This window comes from Elephas maximus, chromosome X (assembly GCF_024166365.1).
Source record: "Elephas maximus indicus isolate mEleMax1 chromosome X, mEleMax1 primary haplotype, whole genome shotgun sequence".
Taxonomy (NCBI): domain Eukaryota; kingdom Metazoa; phylum Chordata; class Mammalia; order Proboscidea; family Elephantidae; genus Elephas; species Elephas maximus.
Genome location: NC_064846.1, coordinates 160,799,477 through 160,821,933, shown reverse-complemented (window position 1 = coordinate 160,821,933; position 22,457 = coordinate 160,799,477). Strand labels below are relative to the sequence as shown.

The window sequence follows — 22,457 nt, the reverse complement described above, 5'->3', positions numbered from 1 at the left end:
GAACAGGCCCATAAAACAAAATGAGACTAAAGGGGCACACCAACCCAGGGGCAAGGACTAGAAGGCAGGAGGGAATAGGAAAGCTGGTAATAGGGAACCCAAGGTCAAGAAGGGAGAGTGTTGACATGTCGTGGGGTTGGTAACCAGTGTCATCAAACAATGTGTATACTGTTTTGATGACAAACTGGTTTGTTCTGTAAACCTTCATCTAAAGTACAATAAAAAAAAATTGTTAGCTTTTCATTGTTCCGTTCCTACTCATCCCTTCATGTCTAAAGTTTTCTGGCTTCCGAAATCATACATGCATCATCATTCAGAGTTCCAGCTCAAGTTATTTTATTGGCTGTATTTTATTACAAAAGTTTCGCTTCAGAATTTGGCACTCTCTCGGTGATGTTTAAAATTGCAATTCCTATTGAGTGTCAGGAACCCTTGGGCCTGCCGTACCTGCTTTTACTTCCTTGGTATTCTCATTAACTTTTTTAGGCTAAACGCTTAAGAAGAAATTATCATTACTTCTTCCAGCAGTCATGGTTTTTACTTCCTGTTTTTTTTTTTCTCTCTCTCTCTCTCTCTTTTTAAATCACCTCCCTTGTTGTCTTCGACCCTGAGTTCTTGGTTTTTTTTTAAATAAGTTTTCTGTGGTTTGGAAAACCTTTTTTATCATATCTGTAATACATCTTTGTTACTTGAAAATTATAAAGAAGCTATAACTCACCAATAATTCTACTCAGAGATGATAACTGTTAAGATGTTATTTCTTCCTTTTTTTTTAAATGCATGTATATGTACACATATGTACTTTTTAAATATGATTTGGCTCATACTATGTAGAAAATTACAAATCCTGATTACTTTGTATTGTTGCTTGAATATTCTTTGATGTTAGTGAATATTCTTTTAAGATATGATTAATTTTTAATAGCTTTATGGTGTTTTCTGTCATGTGGATCTGTAATTGTTCATATAGATGTTTTCTGCCTTCACATAGATTTAGCCAAATTAAGGTACGATACGGCTTTGCTCTTTAATGTTCTAGTAACTTCGTCACGGTGTTAGACCTGAAACCATAAATAGGAATCAACTCTGTCACCTTTAACATGTCTCCCACTCTTGATTTTAGGGACTAGCTAATAGCAGAAATCTAATTTGAGAAAATGGCTTTCAACAGTTTTAAATTTTCGAATTTAAAATAAAGTCCATGGAATGTACCTTTTTGTAGAATAACACTAGTTGAGTTACTTTATAAAGACTGTAAGTTAAATTAAGTGATATATAATAGTATTTTATTATTTTAACATAAAAGTAACCAATATATTGGGACCAAGGTGTCCTCTTTGATGTCTCTTAGTACCTTATTTTTATTAAAATACCTGGTGATGTCAGCGGTATTACACTTAATGTCATAAGAGTGCTCCGTACTAACGCCTTCATCCTGTCTACATTTTTTCTTATCTGTTTTTTATTTAGTTCTAAGTGATAAAAGATTTTTATAAAGGAATTTTCCAGTTTCAGGTAATTTTTTTTACTTTTATAATGTTTCTGTAGCAGCATTGATTTTTGTGTTCAGTAACTTGGCACGCTGCTAACAGTAAACTTGGAGAGCTGATTTTAAAAAGGTAAATTGAAAAATGAAGGCATTGAAAATGTTTCTGCCGTTTCCCTTGGAGGGTTACAGAAGAGGCATCTTTTCAGCCAGGCCCTTTTCAGAGCCTCTGATTCTGAGGTTTTTCACAGCATGGAACTGGCTGGGCCGCACAGACCCAGATCATTTGTATTAATGCTCAGATTGCTAGCTCGGGTGAGCCGTGCCAAAGGATAGCCACTAGCCGTGGCCAAGAGTCCTTAACCACGGTTCTTCCTGTGCTTTTCTAGAGTCTTTACATATGGGCTGGATTCTTTGTGGCTACTGGAGCCTCCTGTCGTGCATTTTCAGTGTTCATTGTATTTCTCATGTGGTAAGAGAATGATTGAAATATGATAAAAATGTCTTCCCATTTAGGAAAAGTCCTGAAACTATTAGTCATTCTGAACAACTCAAGGAAAAGGAGAAGCAAGGTTTTTTCAGGTCAATGAAAAAGAAAAAGAAGAAATCTCAAACAGTAAGTAGATGGCCAATTTCTATATACAAAGGCATATATTTCAGCATTATTCTGTAGATACTTTACGCTTTGTACACAGGAATCAAAATTATCTGTTTTCTTATTACAACTTGAGAAGGAGACACTAGATATGTCTCTTTCTGAAGTTCTGTACAGCTGTCCTCCTCTTGCAGAGATCTTTCTAGATCCAACAGAATTGAAAATACTTAATTTGGAAGAGAGAGAACACTTGAACTCTCTCTGAATAAACTCCCTATCCAAGTGGATTTATATTCATGTAAAAACTATGAATCTGCAGAATTTCTTTCTTTCCAGAGGGTTAGAGTTATGTGAAAACATGAGAAATGGTTTTGATTTCCATTTGAATCTTGAAGTTCATAAATAGCCATCATTCATTATTCTCCCCTGGCTGATGGTAGAATTCCCATGTTGCTAAATGTGTTTCAGAGCTGTGTAGTCACAGAGAGGAGATAGTATTTGACATTTCAAAACTTGCTTTAGTAGGAAGACATGTGCATCTTGTGATTAAACTATGAAATAGACTGTGCTTATCTTTTGGGACCCTTCTGAACAAAAGGTTGACCCCATGGAGCCATGCACATCCCTTCACTGAACCACCCAAGCAAGAGGTCTGCTGGTTAGTGACGGAAGAGCACATGGGAAACCAGGCCAACAGGACAGCGGAGGAGCAGTTCTTCACCCAAAGGAGGCCTCTTTCCCCTGTGCTTTGTGGCACCTTAAGACGAGACAAGGTTGAGTTAGCCGTTTTAAATGGCTTGGTTTCTAGTTTTACTTCAGCCTAATTTACTCTCATTTATTTGAAGACGAAAAGGGCATAATCAGAATGGCCTGTTGGAATGGACTTCATTGATGTCATATAAAATGAGTAGAGATGAACTCAGTGTTTCTGAGTCCTTTCCATGTGAAAATTCTAGGGTTCTGACTTCATGGTAAGTAAAGATGAGATAGATGATAGTAACAAAGTAGATAATAACCTAGAGTAAGTAAGGATTTTTGTTTCACAAATGTTCTAGAAATATTAACAGAGGCCTTTCTAGATTACCTTTCTAGATTGTTCTTTTACTTGCTTGTTTTGTTCAATTGACTTCATTATAAAATAAATATGAGTTCGTTACAGAAAAATTGAGAGAAAGAAAAAGATCATTTCTGATCTTACTATCCTACCACAAGCAGTATTAGGATTTTGATATATTTTCTTCTGGCTTTTTAGCCTATGCATATATTTGTGGAAAGAAGCTGGTTTTTTAGTTTGTCTGAAATAATAATAATAATTCCTAATACAATTTTGCATTCTAGCTCTTCATAGTATACTTATCTTTATATAAAGCCCTGGTGGCACAGTGGTTAAGTGCTACGGCTGCTAACCAAAAGGTCAACAGTTTGAGTCTACCAGCCGCTTCTTGGAAACCCTGTGGGGCAGTTCTACTCTGTCCTGTAGGGTCGCTATGAGTCGGAATCAACTCAACAGCAATGGGTTTGTGTAGACACAAACACAGTATTATGTTACTACACAAACTTTATTATCTTCATTTTAATGGCTGTATAGTATTTCTGAATTTCTCGTTAAAAAAAAAAATTCCTGTCTATATCTCTAACCAAAGCTCACTTGAAGTAGAATGTCCAATCAAAACAACAGTCAGTGAAATGTTACTACATTTGTTATTTAGACAAGATGAATGAAATAGACCTGATTTAACCTAGAGGAGTTTAAAATATTTCAAGTGCTATTAAAATAAAACTTATATCATTGTCTGTAGAACATACTTATCTTTTATGAATGCTAAACGTAGGCCACCTTCTCCTGACCACTGTTATTCTTATTTCAAGGTTTTGTTTTTGTCCCTTACCACAGATAGGTCTACAGCCACTGTGTGTGTTGGGGGGGGGGTGCGAAAGTGATAGAAAGTAGAAAGGATCAAGGTAAATTGAAGGTGTTTTTTATATATAGATTGAGCTTTTGGTGTCTGTCCACCTTAGACCAATGTTAAACCTAAAGCTTGTGGCTCACCAGGGCATGAGTAGACTGTATTCATGTTGATTAACTTTATCATTCCAGATCTACCCCAAATTTTAGATGTCTAGATTGTATAGAAAAAAGAAAAAAGATTGTATAGGTCAGAGTAAATAGGAAAATTACCATCCCCTAACATCCTTTCCTTTCCAAGGATCCCTGATGGCACAGTGGTTAAGCACTTGGCTGCTAACTGAAAGGTCGGCAGTTTGAACCCACCCAGTAAGCCCCACAAGAGAAAGACCTAGCAATCTGCTTCCCTAAAGAAACCCTATGGGACAGTTCTACTCTGTCCTGTAGGGTCCCTATGAGTTGAAATCAACTTGATGGCAGCAGGTAGTATGCTTTCTGCTCAAACTTCTTTTTTTAGTTTTCCGTAAGTTTAATTTTTGATGTGAGTTAACTACAAAATACCCCTGCACAGGCTGTAATGCCTTAAGCCGTCCAAAGCAAAAGCTGCTTAATCCTTTGCATTTCTGAATTAAAAGAAATTTTAAAAATGCTAAGGGCTTTGGTGTCTGCAGTAAGGTTTGCAAAGAGCACTGAGCCTTGTATGCCAGGCCTCAGATCCTAAGCTTGGCATTGGGTTAACTCAGCCTTCTTTGAGTATTTCAACATAATTAAAATTACTTTGTTTTTCATTCTCTAGAACTCAGCAAAAGGAAACTAAGAAAAAGAGTGTTAGATGATATCAGGCCTTGAGGCCTTTGCGTAAGACTCAAAGAAATTGAAATCTGATGCCCAGGGCCCTTAGAGAAGCGTGAAATTTTAAAACTGAGGTGGATCTTAAATCTAGTCTAACCCCTAGCTAATTTAAGAATTGAGCTATGCCAGTTTTTTTTTTAGTTGTGACCTGCTTGAAGTCACATAGTCAGTTGGGAAAACTAGAACTGGGTTCTCCTGAATGCCTTTTCCAGGCTCAGTCCATGCCCCGGGCCCACCTCTGTGGAGAGCCTCTGGCTGCTTGTTCCTGTTCGTTCTCTTCCAGCTTCTTTAGCAATGCTGTCATTGGAACAGGATAATTATGGGATATTTTACTCTAACGTCTTCATACATGCACTCATAAAAGACTGTCTGGATACCTTCATATACATTCTAGTTCTTTGACAACTGAGATTTCCAAAATGGGGAAAAGTGGTGCCAAAAAATAATTCTGTATTGTAAAGGTGCCTGGCTTGAGTCAAGCAAACCTGGAAGCTGCTCTGGGAAATCTGGCTTCAGTTACATATCCAGAGAGTTACATAAACCCTCAGAACATATGGTGACTTTGCCAACTTTGTAATCCTATCCTAGTTAGTTAGTATCTCAACTGGTAATGATGCTTCCATTTAAAGATTGAACTTGTTTCCCTGCTTTGAAAACCAGTATTCTGAATTGTGCCAGATATTTTTCCATTGGACAAGTATTTCTAACAGTGTAGATCAAGCTTCTTATCCAACACTAAGATCCTGCAGCAGTGGTATTCCTCTTCCAAGTGATGTTTTCTGGCTCAAGAGTAGGCCATGTTCATAAGGGATTGCAGTATCTTTTTTTTTTTTTCCACTAGGAAAATTACATGGAAGTTTTATTTTGGTTGCTAACATCTTGTTTAGCAGTTAGGAAAAGATCGAAGTTCATCAATAGCTCTTTGAATAAGTTCTTTATGATAATTGTATTTCAGCTAATAAATAAATCAGCCCTTAAATGGTTAGTAAGCTTCGCCATGAGTAGACGCCGGTAGTCTCCAGGCAGCCTTACTGTGGGTGATGACCATGACCATGTGTTCTTCTTGTACTTAGAAGTTTGTATATGGCTTCAGTTTACATGGTTGGCACCTGTATGTCCAGGTGAGAGCTGGCACAGAGCCTCTGTAGATGCACAGCACAGAGATTCTTTCCGGGACTGTTAATAACGAACAATTTGAGGGCTTCCAAAGGCTGGTAGTTTCAATAAAAGCAACTTTTTCTTTTTTTTTGCAATTAGTTTATTTGTATCTTATGTTGCAGACGGATTCCACCAACGGGGAGAATCCAAGCATCAAGAAATCCCTCTTTCCTCTTTTTAATTCAAAGAATCATTTAAAGCATAGTTCTTCTTTGAAAAAGCTTCCTGTAGTCACTCCACCCATGGTACCCATTTTTACGTATGGTAGCCCTGAAAACCGCTCCAGTAAACTTGTTTTACTGATGACAACAGCATGTCTTTTATTTTCATGGGGTCATATTCTCTTTATGCTAGTTAAGTGCCTGAGCCAGTTCCATAAATTCATTTAGATGTAAATTCTTTGCCATTCTGGATTTTCTGGATCAGTTAAAGAGGCTGAAACATAAAGGCTGTTAAACTGGTGAAAGACTGGTTGGGATAGTCTGATTAGCCACTTGTTGGCAGATAGCATAAAATCCCTTTATTTCCTGTAAAGAATTAGATTAACATTTAGAATTAATAGATGTCCTTTCATTTGGCTCACAAAGTTTGTTAATACTTGGTTTGCAGTTTGTTTCTTTGAAACCAAGTTGAATTGACCAAAATGAGTGAGCTAGCAGGCTCCATGAAAAAGCAGCTTCTGTTAGTTGGTGATTTGTCCTTTCCTTGCCTGGCTCAAGCTTTTGCTGGTGACTTAGTTTAAGCCAGGGCTTTTGCTTGGCATTGGGCATTACTCTCCTATGTTCACCAATTTTGGTGAATAGACAAATTGCACAAATCTCCCACATTTTCATAGTGCATAATGCTAGACCCGGATTTACTGGGCAGTGTTTGGGGAATATGATTCAAACCACACTTTCCCACTTCGCTCTCCTAGAAAGCCTCCTAGACTTCTTTGGCACCACTAAATACAGTGTTTGGACCATTTTCCCAGCAGGACACAATTTTTGTTTTATTGAACTGGTTCATAACCTAACTGCAATATGGAATGAGGATACGACAGCAATTTCTGGTACAGCCCGGTTTAACTGCTCTCTCTTACAGCGACTAAAACTAACAGCATGGGAATGCTTTATGGGTTGAGGTTTTAACAAAGCTGCATGACACCTGCCAATTTTTCCTAATCCAGGGAAAATTATAAAGAGGGCAGCAGAATTTAACTAGCATCACGTGCATTGTGAACACTGGGAGAGGTTTGGTTTCCTTTTTTAGTGGGTCCTTTTTTATTATTATTATTTATTTTGGTTGAGTTTTGGTTTGGTTTGATTGGTTTTGGGGTTTTGTTTCCCTCTTGGATGTGGTTGCATATCTTAATCAGGCTTATCAGTGTGCATTTTTGAATCCTCGTCTGTATTCTGTTCTAGGTGCCCAATTCTGATGGCCCTGATCTTCTGACATTACAGAAAGCCATTCACTCTGCTAGCACCCCGAGCAGCAGACCTAAGGAGTGGCGGCCCGAGAAGATCCCAGATCTGCAGAGCCAAGTAAGTGAGACTGTGTGTCACTCCTAGACTCTCCGACGCCACGGTGACGGTCTCACACCAAGGGGTGCGGGGGGTTGAGAAAATTTAGCCTCTTAGTGTTACAGCAAAGGTCCCTGGGTGGTGCAAATGGTTTGAGCTCGACAAGTAACCTAAAGATTGGTGGTTCAAACCCACCCAGTGTCACCTCTGAGGAAAGGCCTGGCAATCTGCTCCCGTAAAGGTCACGGCCACAAAAACCCCATGGAGCAGTTCTGCTCTGTCACATGGGGTCGCCATGAGTCAGAATCAACTCAACAGCAACAAGTTTGGGTTTTTTTGTTTGTTTTTTAATGTTACAATAAGGCTGAGAGGCTTCCAAAATATGCCCTCACTAATAGCCAAATGGAAACCCTGGTGGCGTAGTGGTAAAGTGCTATGGCTGCTAACCCAAAGGTCGGCAGTTCAAGTCCATCAGGCACTCCTTAGAAACCGTATGGGGCAGTTCTGCTCTGTCATACAGGGTCGCTATGAGTTAGAATTGACTCGACAGCAACAGGTTTGGTTTTAATAGCCAAATGCATCTTGGGCAACACAACACACAAATCTTGGGAGGGAGGATGAATTTGCCTTCAGTGACCCATGTCCTGCTGGGAAATAGTAAGCTGCTGTTAGCCTTCACATAAGTGTGGGGTTGGGCAGGTAGGGGATTGGGGGAGGGGAATGAATAAAATATAGACCAAGCCATAAATACCCCCTGGTCTAGGAGAGAGAGAATATCCATAAATAACCATAATCCATGGTAAAAATCGAGGTATGGCATAAAAGAAGATAAGAGAAGATGATGGGAAGGTTAAGTTTTGTTAAAGGTGGTAGCATATGAATTGGGCCTTGAAAGACAGATGCGACGAGCTTTCTTGAAAGAATATTGAAACTTCTGAAATCCACACTGTTTCTAATGGAAAACAGGCAAACAGCTGCCTTAATAACTGCATGGTAGACAAGTATCGCATTAATCACATTTATCTGCCCTTAATCGGGGAATAAGCAGAAACAGAATCCAGATTTTTCCAGATTAACTGATGTTTGTCCTTTAAACAACTATTCTGATTATAAGTGTTCTAATAGTGTATCTCGTTAGTAGCCCATAATGAGCATAGTGACATAATCTAACTCGTTTTTTTAATCATATTCAATATTTTTTAAATAGATTATTCCTCTGGCTATAATTTCAGACATGCTCATGAGCTTTTGAGGCAGTAGGGTTACCTGTACCTATAAGTGACCACAGATTCTTATGATTCGGAGGAGGAGGTCTCCTTTTTATAGGGTTTTTGTTGTTTTGTTTTGTTTACTCTCTTTAACTATAAGCTGTTACTTAGAGCTCCTGGCAAGGTATCCCCAAATTGTCATTCTACATCCCTAGCCAGTTTCTGCTTCTAACATAATAAAGGCTGGGCGGCGGGATGGAGAACCAAATAGCCAACTTTATTGGGTGGGTGTCCAAACTAAAAGCACAAGGCTCTAAGTGAGGGCCTGATGTTCTGGTCCCAATTTACAAAAAAAAAAAGGAACATGGGGCTTTAGAACCTTCTTTGTGAAACCATTTCTGTTGCCCAGAAGCTCTTTTCAGGAAGCTTTGTATCTCCAGATCCTTGTAATTGCTTGATAGCACGTGTGGTCGTGGCTATACAGATCACCAAGGGTCTCATGGCACTACCATACCAGTTACACAACGACAACATTTTGAGCACTTGAGTGTGCAATATACCATGCTGCCTCCTGTGGGGACCACAAAGCTTTCTCAGAAAGACTGATATTGCCATGTCAGATGCCTCCCCAGGATTAATTTCTGGTTGGGTCAGTTCTGAAGCAGCCAACTTTGGACTTCAGGGCACTGCTCCTTCTAAATATTGTGGTGTTCTTCAAGATCTTTAATGCTTTGTTAAAACTTTGCTTAGCCTTTAAATGCATGTCCCTTGTACTGTGACACTCAAGAGTAGAGATGCTCTGAAGATTGGCAGCCAGAGGTGCCTGAGGCCGGGGCTGCAGCCTGAGTGCCAGCATCCAGTAGCAGGGGTTAGCTGTGTCCTGGAGCATGGTGAGGGTCCTTGCGCATGCCTCTTCCGAGAGTGACCCTCCCCACGCCCCCAGAGAGAGGAGCAGGGAATGAGAAGCCTAAGGCCCAGGACCACCTGGAATCCTTGGCCAGTGAGGGATGGAGCCGCTTCTAGGACCCTGCCTTCTGCCTTGAAGACCAGACCTCCCCCTTGGTGCAACACCCGTAGGGCATTTGGGCAGCAGCCACAGAGCAGACAGGAAGAGCAGCTGGGATCCTATTTTAGGAATTGAAGGCCTCCTGTGAATGAATTATATTTTAGATTCCGTGGGGTTTTTGCTTGTTTTGCTTTGCTTTGCATTTTTAATGGCCGAACCTTACCTCCCTCCCCAAGAAAGTAAAAGCACCAAAAGGGAGCATTCTTATTTTGCAATATCAAAGGAAAGGGAAAATTGGGGAGTTGAGAACAAATAACAACAACCAATTGGCCTCAAGTCGATCCCAACTCATGGTGGTCTCCATGTGTGTCAGAGCAGAACTGCACTCTGTAGGGTTTTCAAGGGCTGATTTTTCAGAAGTAGGTTGCCAGGCCTTTCTTCTGAGGCACCTCTGGGTAGACTTGAAGCTCCAACCTTTTGGTTAGCAGCCCAGCACAGTAACCATTTGCACCATGCAGAGACTCCAAGAACAAATAAAGGACATACAATTTTTAGTTTGAGTACATTGCTTATTCAGCTAAAACATTACATATTTTCAGCTTCCCTTGCAACTAGATACGGTCATGTGATAAGCTCTGGTTATTGGAGTATAAGTGGAAGCAGCAAGTGGAACTTTTGGGAAGTTTTCTCCAAAGGGAGAGGCATATCCATCCCTTCTTTTGCTTTTTCCTTCCTGTGACTTGCAATATGGATGGGATGGCTGGAGTATGAGCCCATGGTAGAGATGAGATGTAGCCAGAGAGAAGGAGCCTTGGTCCTCCATCGGCCTCCATGCCAGCTCAAGAGTGCTTCTCTCTAGGCTTTTACGTTAAAGGAAAAGTACTTCTATCTTGTTTGAAAAAATGAAGTGTATAATCAAAAGGATAGAGAAAGCTGGGCTTTTTCGCTGCTCGTCCCACATGCCTTCCCTCCCTGGCTATGTGCCATCTTCTCAGATCTCAGCTCCATTTCCTCCCAGCTTTATGATCTACTCTCATTAAATCCTACACACATTTTCTTCCTTTCTTTCAGAGCCAGCCTTTAAAATCGCTGCGCAAGCTGTTACATCTCTCTTCAGCCTCAAATCACCCAGCTTCCTCGGATCCTCGCTTTCAGCCATTAACAACTCAACAAGCCAAAAACTCCTTCTCAGAAATTCGAATTCACCCCATGGGCCAGGCCTCAAGTGGGAGCAGCAACATCCGACAGGAGTCCACACCAAAGGGCAGGCCAGCCCTCCAGCTGCCAGGTCAGATGGACCCTGGTTGGCACGTGTCCTCTGTGACCAGGAGTGCCACAGAGGGGCCTTCCTACTCTGAACAGCTGGGTGCCAAGAGTGGGCCAAATGGGCACCCTTATAACAGAACAAATCGACCCCGTATGCCAAACCTGAATGATTTAAAAGAGACAGCCTTGTAATTTGTGCTTGGGGCGGGTAGGGGGGCAGGGCAAGCCAGCTGGGCGGGGGGGGGGGGGAGGGCGTGGAGAGGGCTAGGGTGGGGCGGGGAATGGGCTGGGCCTGGGTGGTCAGCCGGTATTTGCAGCTTTATGAAGGTGTGTGCAATATTGTATGTGTGGGGCCGTCTGGCTCATGACGGCCCCTAACGCTAGTCAGGGATCTTAGAGCCACAGGAGTTACTCCGGGATTGCTAGCCCCCACAAGTCTTGTGTGAGAGTGGCTACAGTGTGCCATTGAGGAACAAGAAATTCTCGCCAGTTTCTCCCCCTTACATTCCAGCTGTAGTGCAGTCTCTGTTGAACTTGGGGGGGGCTAGGACGTGTCCTGGCACTGCAACGGATAGAAAAATTTGTATCTCAATTGATGCCCTTACCACATACTTCGTTCTGCCTGGGCTAAATGTGGGGTTGATCATAATCCAAGTATCCCTTTGAAGGGTTAGGAGATGAACTGTATGTCTTAAATTGTTTTTTAAACTTCCATATTTGATAGGATTTGTAACATTTATTTATAATTAATATTGTACTGTTATAATCATACCTTTTATGTTCTAATGTAAAGTTATTTTGAGCTGTTTGGAACATTGTGAAGCAGTGGGACAGCTACAGTAGTTTCTATAAAAACTAAACAGTAACATTTATATATTGCATCAGGAGTATTTTATCCTACATATAAATATATATATAGTAAATATATGTCTGTTTTATAAATATATTCATTTAAAGAAAGTATCGTTATGACACTATCTGCCATATTTTTATACATTTGTGATATGAAGTGAGTATTATACTTCTAATAAAGGGAGTTGAATTGTGGCTACATGTGACTGTAACAGTATGAACCTTGCTCAACTTTTAGGCCTCATTGCTAGCCCTCTAGACTTCATCTTGGTAGCAGAAGGAATGCCGCATCTCCTTCCATACCTGCAGGAGAAGAAAGGTAGGCTAGGCTAGTGGGAACAAAAGCAGGCCTCACTTCTGGCCTCACAAGGTCAGCTCGGGTCCGGGGACGTTACTTGCACATGAGGGGAGAAGCGATCGGGTGTTACTCATGGGCCTGTGCGGAGACAGTGTAGACCAAAGATTTGCCAGTGGGCGTTCCTAGCTGTGGGGACTGTAGTGGCACCTGTCTGCCGACCGCGCAAGCCAGCTCTGTGCTTCTGAGTACTGTCCGCGGTACAGGCGACTCTTGGCTGTGGGATGTGAGATACCTGGTGGCGTTTATATTTTTACATGCTTTCTTTGTTATTGTTGTGTCCAATATATATAAAAAGCTCCTGAAGCAATTTCAGACATAGAAAAAATCGCTGTGTCCATCTTTTTCTTCCTGGGACTGTCCACTTACAACAAGGTTACCATGCTCATAATATATATATATATATATATATATATATATATATATATATATATATATATATATATATATATATATATATATATATCGTCAGAGCAGTACTTAGTCTTTCCCACATTTGATCTCTTTCAATTCCCAAGTTACTCCCAAGTACCATCAAGGCCTTTGGCCAACAGCCGCTTATACCCATGTGTCCCTGGGCCATCCTTGACAGAAATCACCTCGGCACCGTCATCTATCAATAGTATTAGATTTTTGGAAGTAGTCCCTTAGCAATAATACTTTTAAAGGCCCCCCCGCCCCCCCCCCCCCGCTTAAAGAGATAACTTCTCAGTATTTATTACTTGTCCCAGAATTCTGAGTGTCAGCCCCTGAATCAAGTCAGCTGTCATTGAAATGTGCTGAGTTACTTTGCTATTTCAAGTTCCCTCTCCCCTAAGATTTTGAGAATCATAGCTCTGATATTCTGATGATTATAAAGAAAAAGGTCCTAGTTTCTTTGACGCTTAAATTGTGTGCATATTGCATTTTTATATAAATACTATAATGATGTGTATCAATTATATATAGAGGTCATTTTAAGGTGCTTTGTATTTCATTTTAATAAGTGTAATAGGCACTAAAATGAAACTCAACTGGGTACTATCACTGAAACAATTTGATTCAAAATCAATATTGTCTTGCATGCTCTTTAGTTTTTATATCTTGTTTCTTTGTACCAGTTCAGTACCCTTTGGGTAGCTCTGAATTCTGGCTTTTCCCAGGCAGCTGCTCTATTATACACATGAGCTGGACCCTCAGCAGTTTTGCCTGGATACCCATAACTCCGAAAGGGTGTGTGTTCAACGCTTCTGTTTCCTACTAGATCTGTACTTTGTATTCCCCCTTGCAAACCAGGAACTGCATTTTTCCTCTTGAAAGACTTCTCACTGTGCTGTGTGCTTAGGAACTGCATGGTCACATTGCCATGCTGTGGCACTCAAGGCGCATTGTCACCTAGGGGCTGGTTTCCCATGTTTTCCTCCTTGCTAACACTGGGATCTCAGATGTTTGCAGAACATTTATATTAGCGATGGTTCTTCAAAGAAGGGCTAGAATAATTGCCTTCAACCTAGAGCAAAGTAAACCTAACTGATGAAGAGTCAACAGAGACTTTTCGTACATTCCCAGATTTGAGCCAGAAAACAGCTACGGTGTTTTCAACTCGTGTTTATGAGGTAGCTCTTTTATCCTCTTCTCAGCATTGTTCCAGTCTGGCTTTTCATTGATCCTCAGTAAGCTGTAAGCGAACTACAGTCTGTATTTCCAGCATGTAATTCTCTTCCCGCTCACAGAGGGAAATGATTAAGTTTTCTCTCAGATCTAATGGGCCCTCTCTTAGCTTTTCACTGTTGTGTTCCCTCTGGTTGATGAATTACCAACCTTACGAATATTGCCATCTTTGATATCAAGGACTTGCTTTAAAGTCTGTAAAGTCTGCCTTTTCTTTAGGAAGGGGGACCAAGGGCAACCACCTTCTCTTATCTGCCCTAACTTCCTAAAGGATGCAAAGGTGGACTGAAGGCTTACGAGGTACTTTGTTTTGAGTGTATTGCTGATCTCCTTTTGAAAAGAAACTGCTTCACTGGTTTTCTACTTTTACTTCACCACTGTCCTCGTTTTCCTTCTCAGAAGTTCTAAATGAACTCCACCTTGTTTGGTCTTGATCTGAGGTGTAGCCTATTTCCAAAGTCCAAGACCAAAAGGGAGTGCTCCGTGCTAAGGGGCCCAAGCAAGCTGTCTCCACAGCATTGGTCATCAGCCAGGGGTGGTTTTGCCCCCCAGGGGACGTTGGGCAATGTCCGGAGATATTTTTGCTTGTCACAACTGTGGGGGGAGGCGCTACTGGCATGTAGTAGAGAGGTAGTAGAGAGAGACCAGGGATGCCGTTAAGCATTCTACAGTGCATAGGACAGCCCCCACCACAAAGAATGATCCGTACAAATGTCAGTAGTGCCATGGGTGAGAAACCCGCTCGACAGTATTCCAGGCCCAACAGTCTGCAGAGCTCAGCTCTGCCCTTGTTCTCTCCAACGTACAGAACTACAGGTAGGAATTCTCCACAATCGTATTCTCTTAAAGACTCTTCTGCCACTATTCTGGAATCCCTGAAATCCTATTGTTCGTCGTCATGATCTTAGGCCGGCTAAAAGGTGCATCCTTTGGGAGGAGACCAGAGTTACTTTATCGGTGTTTGAGAATTTAAATTCTAGGTCAGTGTCCTTAGAAAATCTTTCATAGAGCCATGAGGTTTATATTTAGAAGCAAGCAACAGCCTGGCAGATTGGTATGGCTTTTACCAACTGCTCAAAGGCACCCATGGCTTTTAGCTGTGTCTCCAGAAAGAAAATGTCTTTGTTTTTTATTCAAGTCATTTAATAGCTCTTTACAAATATTGGCATATGGCAAACCGATTAGAAGCAAAAACCTCTTTATTGGTGGTTGTGATGTGGCTGTTATAGGAGTATTTGTGCTGTATGCTTTGGTTAAATCTGTTTTAAAACATGCTTTAAGACTCACCATACGCAGTTGTACTTTACTTCTAAGCTCAGAGCTATGCTGGTTAGTTTCTAGTCACGTCATGTATTATAAAGTATGTTGTGGTTGTAGAGTTAGCCAGTTTAGCATGTTCTTAACCTGAAAATTAGCGGACTACACTAGGAAACCCTATCCCATTTTCCCTTCCCAGTACCTCTTAGTTAATGTCATAGTATCCTCACTTCTTTAACTAGTTTTTAGAGTAAATAAGGAAAAAAAGCCATTTATTTTCTTCCAGCCATGTATTGAGAATGACTCATACGTGTACCGCTTTTCTCAAGGCCAGAGGATTACTTTTCAAATATGTAGAAGGGTCTGTCCACATCTGTTCACCTAGGTCCTGGTGGTGATGGACCCTTTCAGTAAGGGTCCACGACTCGCCAGTTGTGGAGCTCGGCTGGGGCTCAGTAAATCTGTGGAGTCTTTCCTGGTCAGAACATTTTTTCTGGAGTGCTGCTTTTCTGTCTAGAAGTCCGTTACCTCCTGCATCATAGTAGGATGTGGTGATCCATGTGGGTACTAAGGTCCACAAATTCATACTTTTGTGAACCAGGAATGTGGTATGATACACAGAACCAAGTCAGAATAGGTTGAAAAATGCCCCTGCCTCCTTCACTTCATCACTAACAAAGTGTATAGGCAAGGAAAACTTCTTTGTGGCTTAAAAAATTCTGGTTTCTATAAAAGGGCCTGCAGAAAAGACAGTACCAAGGTTAGAAGTGTCCTGTTGTAAATTCCCAGGGCCAGAATTTCACAAGAGGGTCCTCTCAGAGACTTGAAAGGCCAGCTTTTAAAAAAAAAAAAAACTTAAATGATGGCAATTTCTTCCTTTTGCTTCTTGACCACCTGGGCCACGGACAATCTGGAGGTCTGATGCAGCAGGTTCACAATTCTGTGTTACAAACCATGAGTCGATGCAAGAAAACCAAGCCAGGACAGGATGAGGCCTTCATCTGGGTGTCCCTACACAGTGTGGTAGAGGTAAGGTGGCTAGGAAACTCTGAGCCTGCTTCCCATTCTTTTTTTCTTTTTTTAATTGAATGTACTATAAAAGATCATAGACTTTTGTGCCAACCCAGTTACTACATGAATATTCCTTACCCATAGTGCTTTGTTAGTTCATCGGTGTGAGACCTGGTTCTGACTCCACCTTTCTTCTCTCCAGGCACTGACCCAACCTTTCTATGTATTTAATATAAAAAAAAATTTAATATAGGCTGTGTTAAATATGATCACGACTTGCCTTGTATTCTCATTCATTTACTGTTCACTCCCAAATTTGAGGGAGGTTTGTCTTTTGTTTTGCCAGAAAAAATTTGTAATAGCACGTTGGATTTCTAGGGCCCGCAGAACTGGGGCAGTTCTGCTTTCACGTTGAAGGCCCTTCATTACCCACAAGGGTAAGCTCTCTGAACCCCATTTGATCCTTGGGTCATGTTTTGACCCTCCTTTGGAATCTTATAATCGGTCTCCATGTTGTATGCAGGTTAGAAGCTGCCTTGTTTGCTACTCCTCCAACACAGAATGTCAGGGAGAAAGAGGCCTTATCCGTTGCCCCATCCCCTTTGTTGTGACAGACCACTAAGAATTCCTCAGGACTCCCTTTGGTCTGGTTTTTCACTTTTCGTGAAGACTGATCTGAATCATTTTAGGAGTAGACAAGCTTGTTCTAGTGCTCTGCTTCAGGTCTAAGCAGAAGAAACCCAGGAATAGAAAAGGTAGATGCCTTGACTTTTGTCCCTGTTGGGGGATGAAAGTGTTTATTGCCAGAATTGTCAAAAGCGCCAGTTACAAAGCATTCGGAGTTTGAGGGGGACAAAAAGGATGCTCTTCTTCCTGGAGAACTTTCATGTTCTCCACAACAGCTTGGAGTTCTTCCTACATGGAAGGCAAAGCCTGCATAAAATCAGTGTGCACTGAAGACACAGTTGGCGATAGCCGCCTCCGTCTAGTTCCCTCTCCTTCTTTACTCTTTGGTCACTGATGGAGTCAGGCCGGAGCGGTGATGCTGTGATTGAAAGAAGTCACTTCTCACTGTAAATATGACTTGATGACAGAAACAATTAAGCCAAGCAAAATAGTTGCCCCAAATTCCTATCTCCAAGAATTGCTTTGTGCCATTTAGAATTCAGGTAGTTATTCTGTATATACTTAGAAAATTATTCAGAGCTTCTTGTCTCTAGTAGGTTTGAAGGGGGTGTTGGGGGAGGGGGGGAGAGGGCAGGGTGTCATGGAGACCCTGTTCATGCCTGACAGCAAAAGTAGGGGTAAGCCAGAATGACGTGGGATCCAAATTTGTGGTAGATGAAGAATCGCTGGAAATTCTTAATTGCTCAAACTTTATAATCCAGAATACAAATGATAATTCCATACTTTTTACTGTGGCAAGGGTGTAACGTGGTGTTAGTCTTTTTAATTTTTGAATCCAAAATGAATTTAAAGTGTTGAATATTTCAATTCCTCACAAGCTAATTATGAACCATTTGTAAAGTGTTTATATAACTCTTTGTATCATGTGTTGGTACATCTTATCAAGTTTTTTCTGGCATGTATCCCATTCTAAACTTCTGTAAAATTTCTATTGTTGCTGTAAATATTATACAAATATATATTCCGTGGTAACCTTAACTATCAGCATGAAATGGTTAATTTTTACTGAGCACAATGTATTTTTGAATGGATCTTCAAAATGTCTTTAATAAAATGCAGATTTTGCACTGACCGATGTGACTGCAAGGCTGTCCCCATGTTAAGCACTGTGGTCCCTCGTGTTTGAACACCAAGCAGTTCCATTTTGTTTCCTTCTTTGTGAAGAACGCATTTGAATTCACATAAGGGGTAATGGGCCTTGAAGTTGAAACCAGTTTAAGGGATGAATTAATCTAAAGCGGAACAAATCCCTTTATTTAATGATGGTGAGCTTTTTTTTTCCCCCCTTATTTCTAAAGCTTTTTTTTTCTTAAGGCGTTTTGAAAACTTTGGCTTTTTTTTTTTTTTTTTTACTCTTGAGTGTTGTCATCTTTGCACGTTGGTAGATGCTCACTTGGTGGTTTGGGAATGCTGGGAAAAGATGCCAGCACAGCGCTTGGTGCTGTGGAGAAAGCAAAGATGGACAGGTCGATAAGGGTTTCTTCTTGTTTTAAACCAGGATTAGCGCACTCTTTCTGCAAAGGGCCGGGTAGTAAATGTTTTAGGCTTTAGTGGACCGTGTGGTCTGTTGCTGCTACTCAACTCCGCCTTGTAGTACAAAAGCAGCATAGAGAATATGTAACTGAATGGGTGTGCCTGAGTTCCACTAAAACTTCATTTAAAAAAAATAAAAATAAAAACAGGTCATAGTTTGCCAACGCGTTTTAGACCTCACTTTTGCCGTTGGGAAACCCTGGTGGCAAAGTGGTTAAAAGCTACAGCTGCTAACCAAAAGGTTGGCAGTTTGAGCCTACCAGGCGCTCCTTGGAAACTATGGAGCAGTTCTACTCTGCCCTATAGGGTCGCTATGAGTCGGAATCGACTCAGTGGCAATGGATTTTTTTTTTTTTTTTGGTCTTTGAGGATATGAAGACCAAGTGAGTAAATGTTCAATATAGGGGGGTGCGGAGAACTTAAGTTTTGTGGTAACTTATATGTAAATATTCCCCAACTTTCTTTCTCTTTCTAAACAAAGGGTAGGAGCTAATCCAGCACTTTACATTCTTAAAAGCACTATGTCAACAAGTTCTTCACTCTGACTTTCTCCTTAAGAACCATGGGAACTTTTGACCTGCGATTTCAGCTATACTTTTTACCAAAACTGAATCAAAGAATCTGGGACTTGTCATCTTTTGTATATGCTTGTAGCATTTACTAGGCCAGGCACAATGCCAAGTGTTTTACTTACATTATTACATTTATACTTCACAACAGCTGAATGAGGTGGGTACTATTATTCTTCCCATTTTGTAGATGAGGAAATAGAGGTTTATGGAATTTAACTTAACTTGCCCAAGGCCCCACAGCTAGAAGGTGGCAAGGCTAGGACTTGAACTCGAATGTGTTCACTGTAAAGCCCATACCCTTCACTGCTATTACAGTGCAGTTACTGTGTCTCCATGTATAGAAACTGATACGGGGTGATGGAGGTCACATTCAGATGTTGTTTTATCTTCAGTAATTCAAGTGTATTCAAGCAACTCTCAAAATAGCAGATTTTCAAAAGCAGTTTCCAACACAGAGTATGTAAAAAAGTTTGCCTGAAGGGATTCTGGGTACAGAAATAAAGACAACTTACTCAAGTGAAGAAAAGGGGGTAAAAAACTTAGAGGCTTTCTATATTAATGGGGCAAGTGCACTAATATGAGCAATTAATAATGAGACCTAATAATTTGTACCATTTCCTTTTCCAAAAGCTCATAATAGTTCATCTGATCTTTCATCTTGAATCCCAGCCTGTAATAGTTGATTTGATTTGAGAATAGTCACTCCAGGTCTGGAAACCCTGATGAAGGGGTAAAAAGCACAGACTCTGGCTTCAGATCCCCTGCGCCAAATCTCAGCTCTATCACATACTTCTGATGTGACTTTAGGCAGTTTACTTCACTTTTCTATGCCTTGGTTTCCTTATCTTTAAGTGGAAATAATAATACAGACAGTCCCCGGGTTGCAAACTTCTGACCTATGTACAACCGGTAGTTATGAACCATTCCTAACTGTTCTGACTTAGGTATGAATTCAACTTAAAGATAGATTTAGGAATGAAACTCATTCGTAACCCAGGGACTGCCTTCCTCATAGGGTTGTTGTGAGGATTTATTGAGATAATAACTTCCAAAGCACTCAGTGGGTTCTCAGTAAATATTAGCTATCATAATACTATTGCTGTTATTTGTGCCCCAGTTGGGAGCCCCTTGAAGTCGAGAGGGAATGTCACTCAATCTGGACTGCCAGTTATAGAGAACTCATTGAGGGGCCGCAAGCACTTTAGATACATTTATCCACTTCATATCAATCCTGTAAGGTTGTTGGGTTAGGAATGGCCCAGCTCAGAGCTACTGTTGGGATCATAGGTGAAGGCCAGCCCTTATTGCCGTGCATCTGTCAGCAGGCCTCGGCACCCACGCTCTAAGTGGACAACAAGATGGGCCTTTGTCAGCATCTGTCCAAAGGCTTCCTTTAGGGGTGCAGTCTTCCAGGCTCTAAAAATGGATTCATAGCAGTACCTCTATTTAGAAAATATCTTTACTTGTTCCAAGTAACCTCCTCCCACACTGGATACCAGAATCAGCTCAGATTGTTTTCTTAATATTGGCAACACTTAATGCCACTACTTTGTTCATTTAATTGCTTAAAAATCTCTTGCAAATGTAGACCACACTCTAGCATTTCTAAAAATAAAAGTAAATATGTTAGCATAAGAGAGTGAATTTTTGCTAGATTTTACATATTTTTTCGTTGAAAGTTTCCTCCACAAAAGAAATGATACTGCAAACATGTGTTTAATAGCAAGCTTCTGTTGGGTTTCAGATTTCCCTCAAATTTTTTATTTTTTATACATTCTGTAATGAATTGGATGAAGTAAATAATTAGCGTGCTTAGGTTACCTGCAGAAAATGTTTTCCAGTATTTCAATATTGTAAAATTTATTAAATTCTGAAATATTGAGCAATTTCCAATGTGAAATCTCAACTGGCTTCTTTGCAGAAATTGACAAGTTGATCCTAAAATTCATATGGAAATTCAAAGGACCCAGAATAGCCAAAAGAATCTTGAAAAGGAAAAACAAAGTTGGAGGGCTCACACTTCCCAGTTTCACAGCTTACCACAAAGCTACAATAATCAAGATGATATTGATTGTTCTAGCATAAGGATACACATGGAATAGAATTGAGAGTCCAGAAATAAGCCTTTACATTTATAATCAATTGACTTTTGACGAGAGTGCAGAGATCATTCAATGGGGAAAGACCAGTCTTTTCAACACATAGTGCTGGGATAACTGGAAATTCACATGCAAAAGAATGAAGTTGGCCCATACTGCACACCACATTCAAAAATTAACTCAAAGTGGAACAAAGATCTGAATGTAAGAGCTAAAACTATAAAACTCTTGGAAGAAAACTTAGGGATAAATCTTCATGACCTTGCTTAGGCAGTCGTTTCTCAGATATGGCATCAAAAGCACAAGCAACCAAAGAGAAAAGATAAATTGGACTTCATCAAAATTAAAAACTTTGTCCACAAGGGACTCCAAGAAAGTAAAAGGACAACTGACAGAATGGTAGAAAATATTTGCAAATCTCATATCTGATAAGGGACTTATACCCAGGATATATAAAGAACACTTACAACCCAATAATAAAAAGACAAATAACTCAAAAACGGGCAAAGGGTCTGAATAGCCATTTCTCCAAAGCAGATATACGAATGGTCAGTAAGCACATGAAAAGATGCTAGACATCGTTAGTCATTAGGGATGTGCAAATCAAAACCACAGTGAGATACCATTTCACACCCACTGGGCGGACCATAATCAAAAAGACTGATAATAACAAGTGTTGGTGTAGATGTGGAAAATTGGAACCCTCATATTCTGCTGGTAGGAATGTAAACTGGTACAGCCACTGTGGAAAACAGTGTAGAAGTTCCTCAAAACATTAAATGTAGAGTTACCGTCTAACCCAGTAAATCCACTTCTAGGTATACTCAAGAGAAATGAAAACATATGTCCACACAAAAACTTGTACACAAATGTTCATAGTAGCATTATTCGTAATAGCCAAAAAGTGGGAACAACCCAAATGTACATCACCTAATGAATGGATAAACAAAATGTGGCCTATGCATACAAGGGAATATTATTCAGCCATAAAAAGGAATGAAGTACTGATACATGCTACAACATGGAAGAATCTTGAAAACATTATGCTAAGTGAAAGAAGCCAGACACAACGGACCACATATTGTATGATTCCATTTATGTGAATGTCCAGAATAGGCAAATCTATAGAGACAGAAAGTAGATTAGTCGTTGCCAGGGCCTGAGGGAAGGGGACAGATGGAGAGTGATTGCTAATGGATATGGGGTTTCTTCTTGGGATGATGAAAATGTTCAAAAATCAATTGTGGTGATAGTTATACAACTCTTGTGAATATACAAAAACCCATTGACTTGTATACTTTAAATGGGTGAATTGTATGGTATGTGAATTTTATTTCAATAAAGCTGTTACAAAACAAGAACTTCCAACCTGAACAATTATTTGGTGAACCTTTACCCTTGCCTCACACTGTTGCATTCTTGCCTTTGTCCTGGACTCTACTCTTTTGTCCTGTGTCTGGTG

General features: G+C 40.4%; 1 protein-coding gene across 4 annotated transcripts in view; it reads left to right on the top strand.

Annotated features, from left to right (window-relative positions):
* CDKL5 (cyclin dependent kinase like 5) overlaps positions 1 to 22,457 on the top strand; it is a 274,427-nt gene that overhangs the window by 241,072 nt on the left and 10,898 nt on the right. Inside the window, exons 16-19 of one of the 4 annotated variants that reach the window (XM_049873454.1) lie at positions 2,003 to 2,102; positions 7,401 to 7,520; positions 10,785 to 11,001; positions 12,070 to 12,150. In XM_049873454.1, the coding sequence (XP_049729411.1) occupies positions 2,003 to 2,102; positions 7,401 to 7,520; positions 10,785 to 11,001; positions 12,070 to 12,150 (518 nt within the window). Of the gene's footprint in view, positions 1 to 2,002; positions 2,103 to 6,119; positions 7,521 to 10,784; positions 11,002 to 12,069; positions 12,151 to 22,457 lie in introns of those variants that run through there. The other 3 variants (XM_049873455.1, XM_049873457.1, XM_049873456.1) reach the window with 3 other exon arrangements.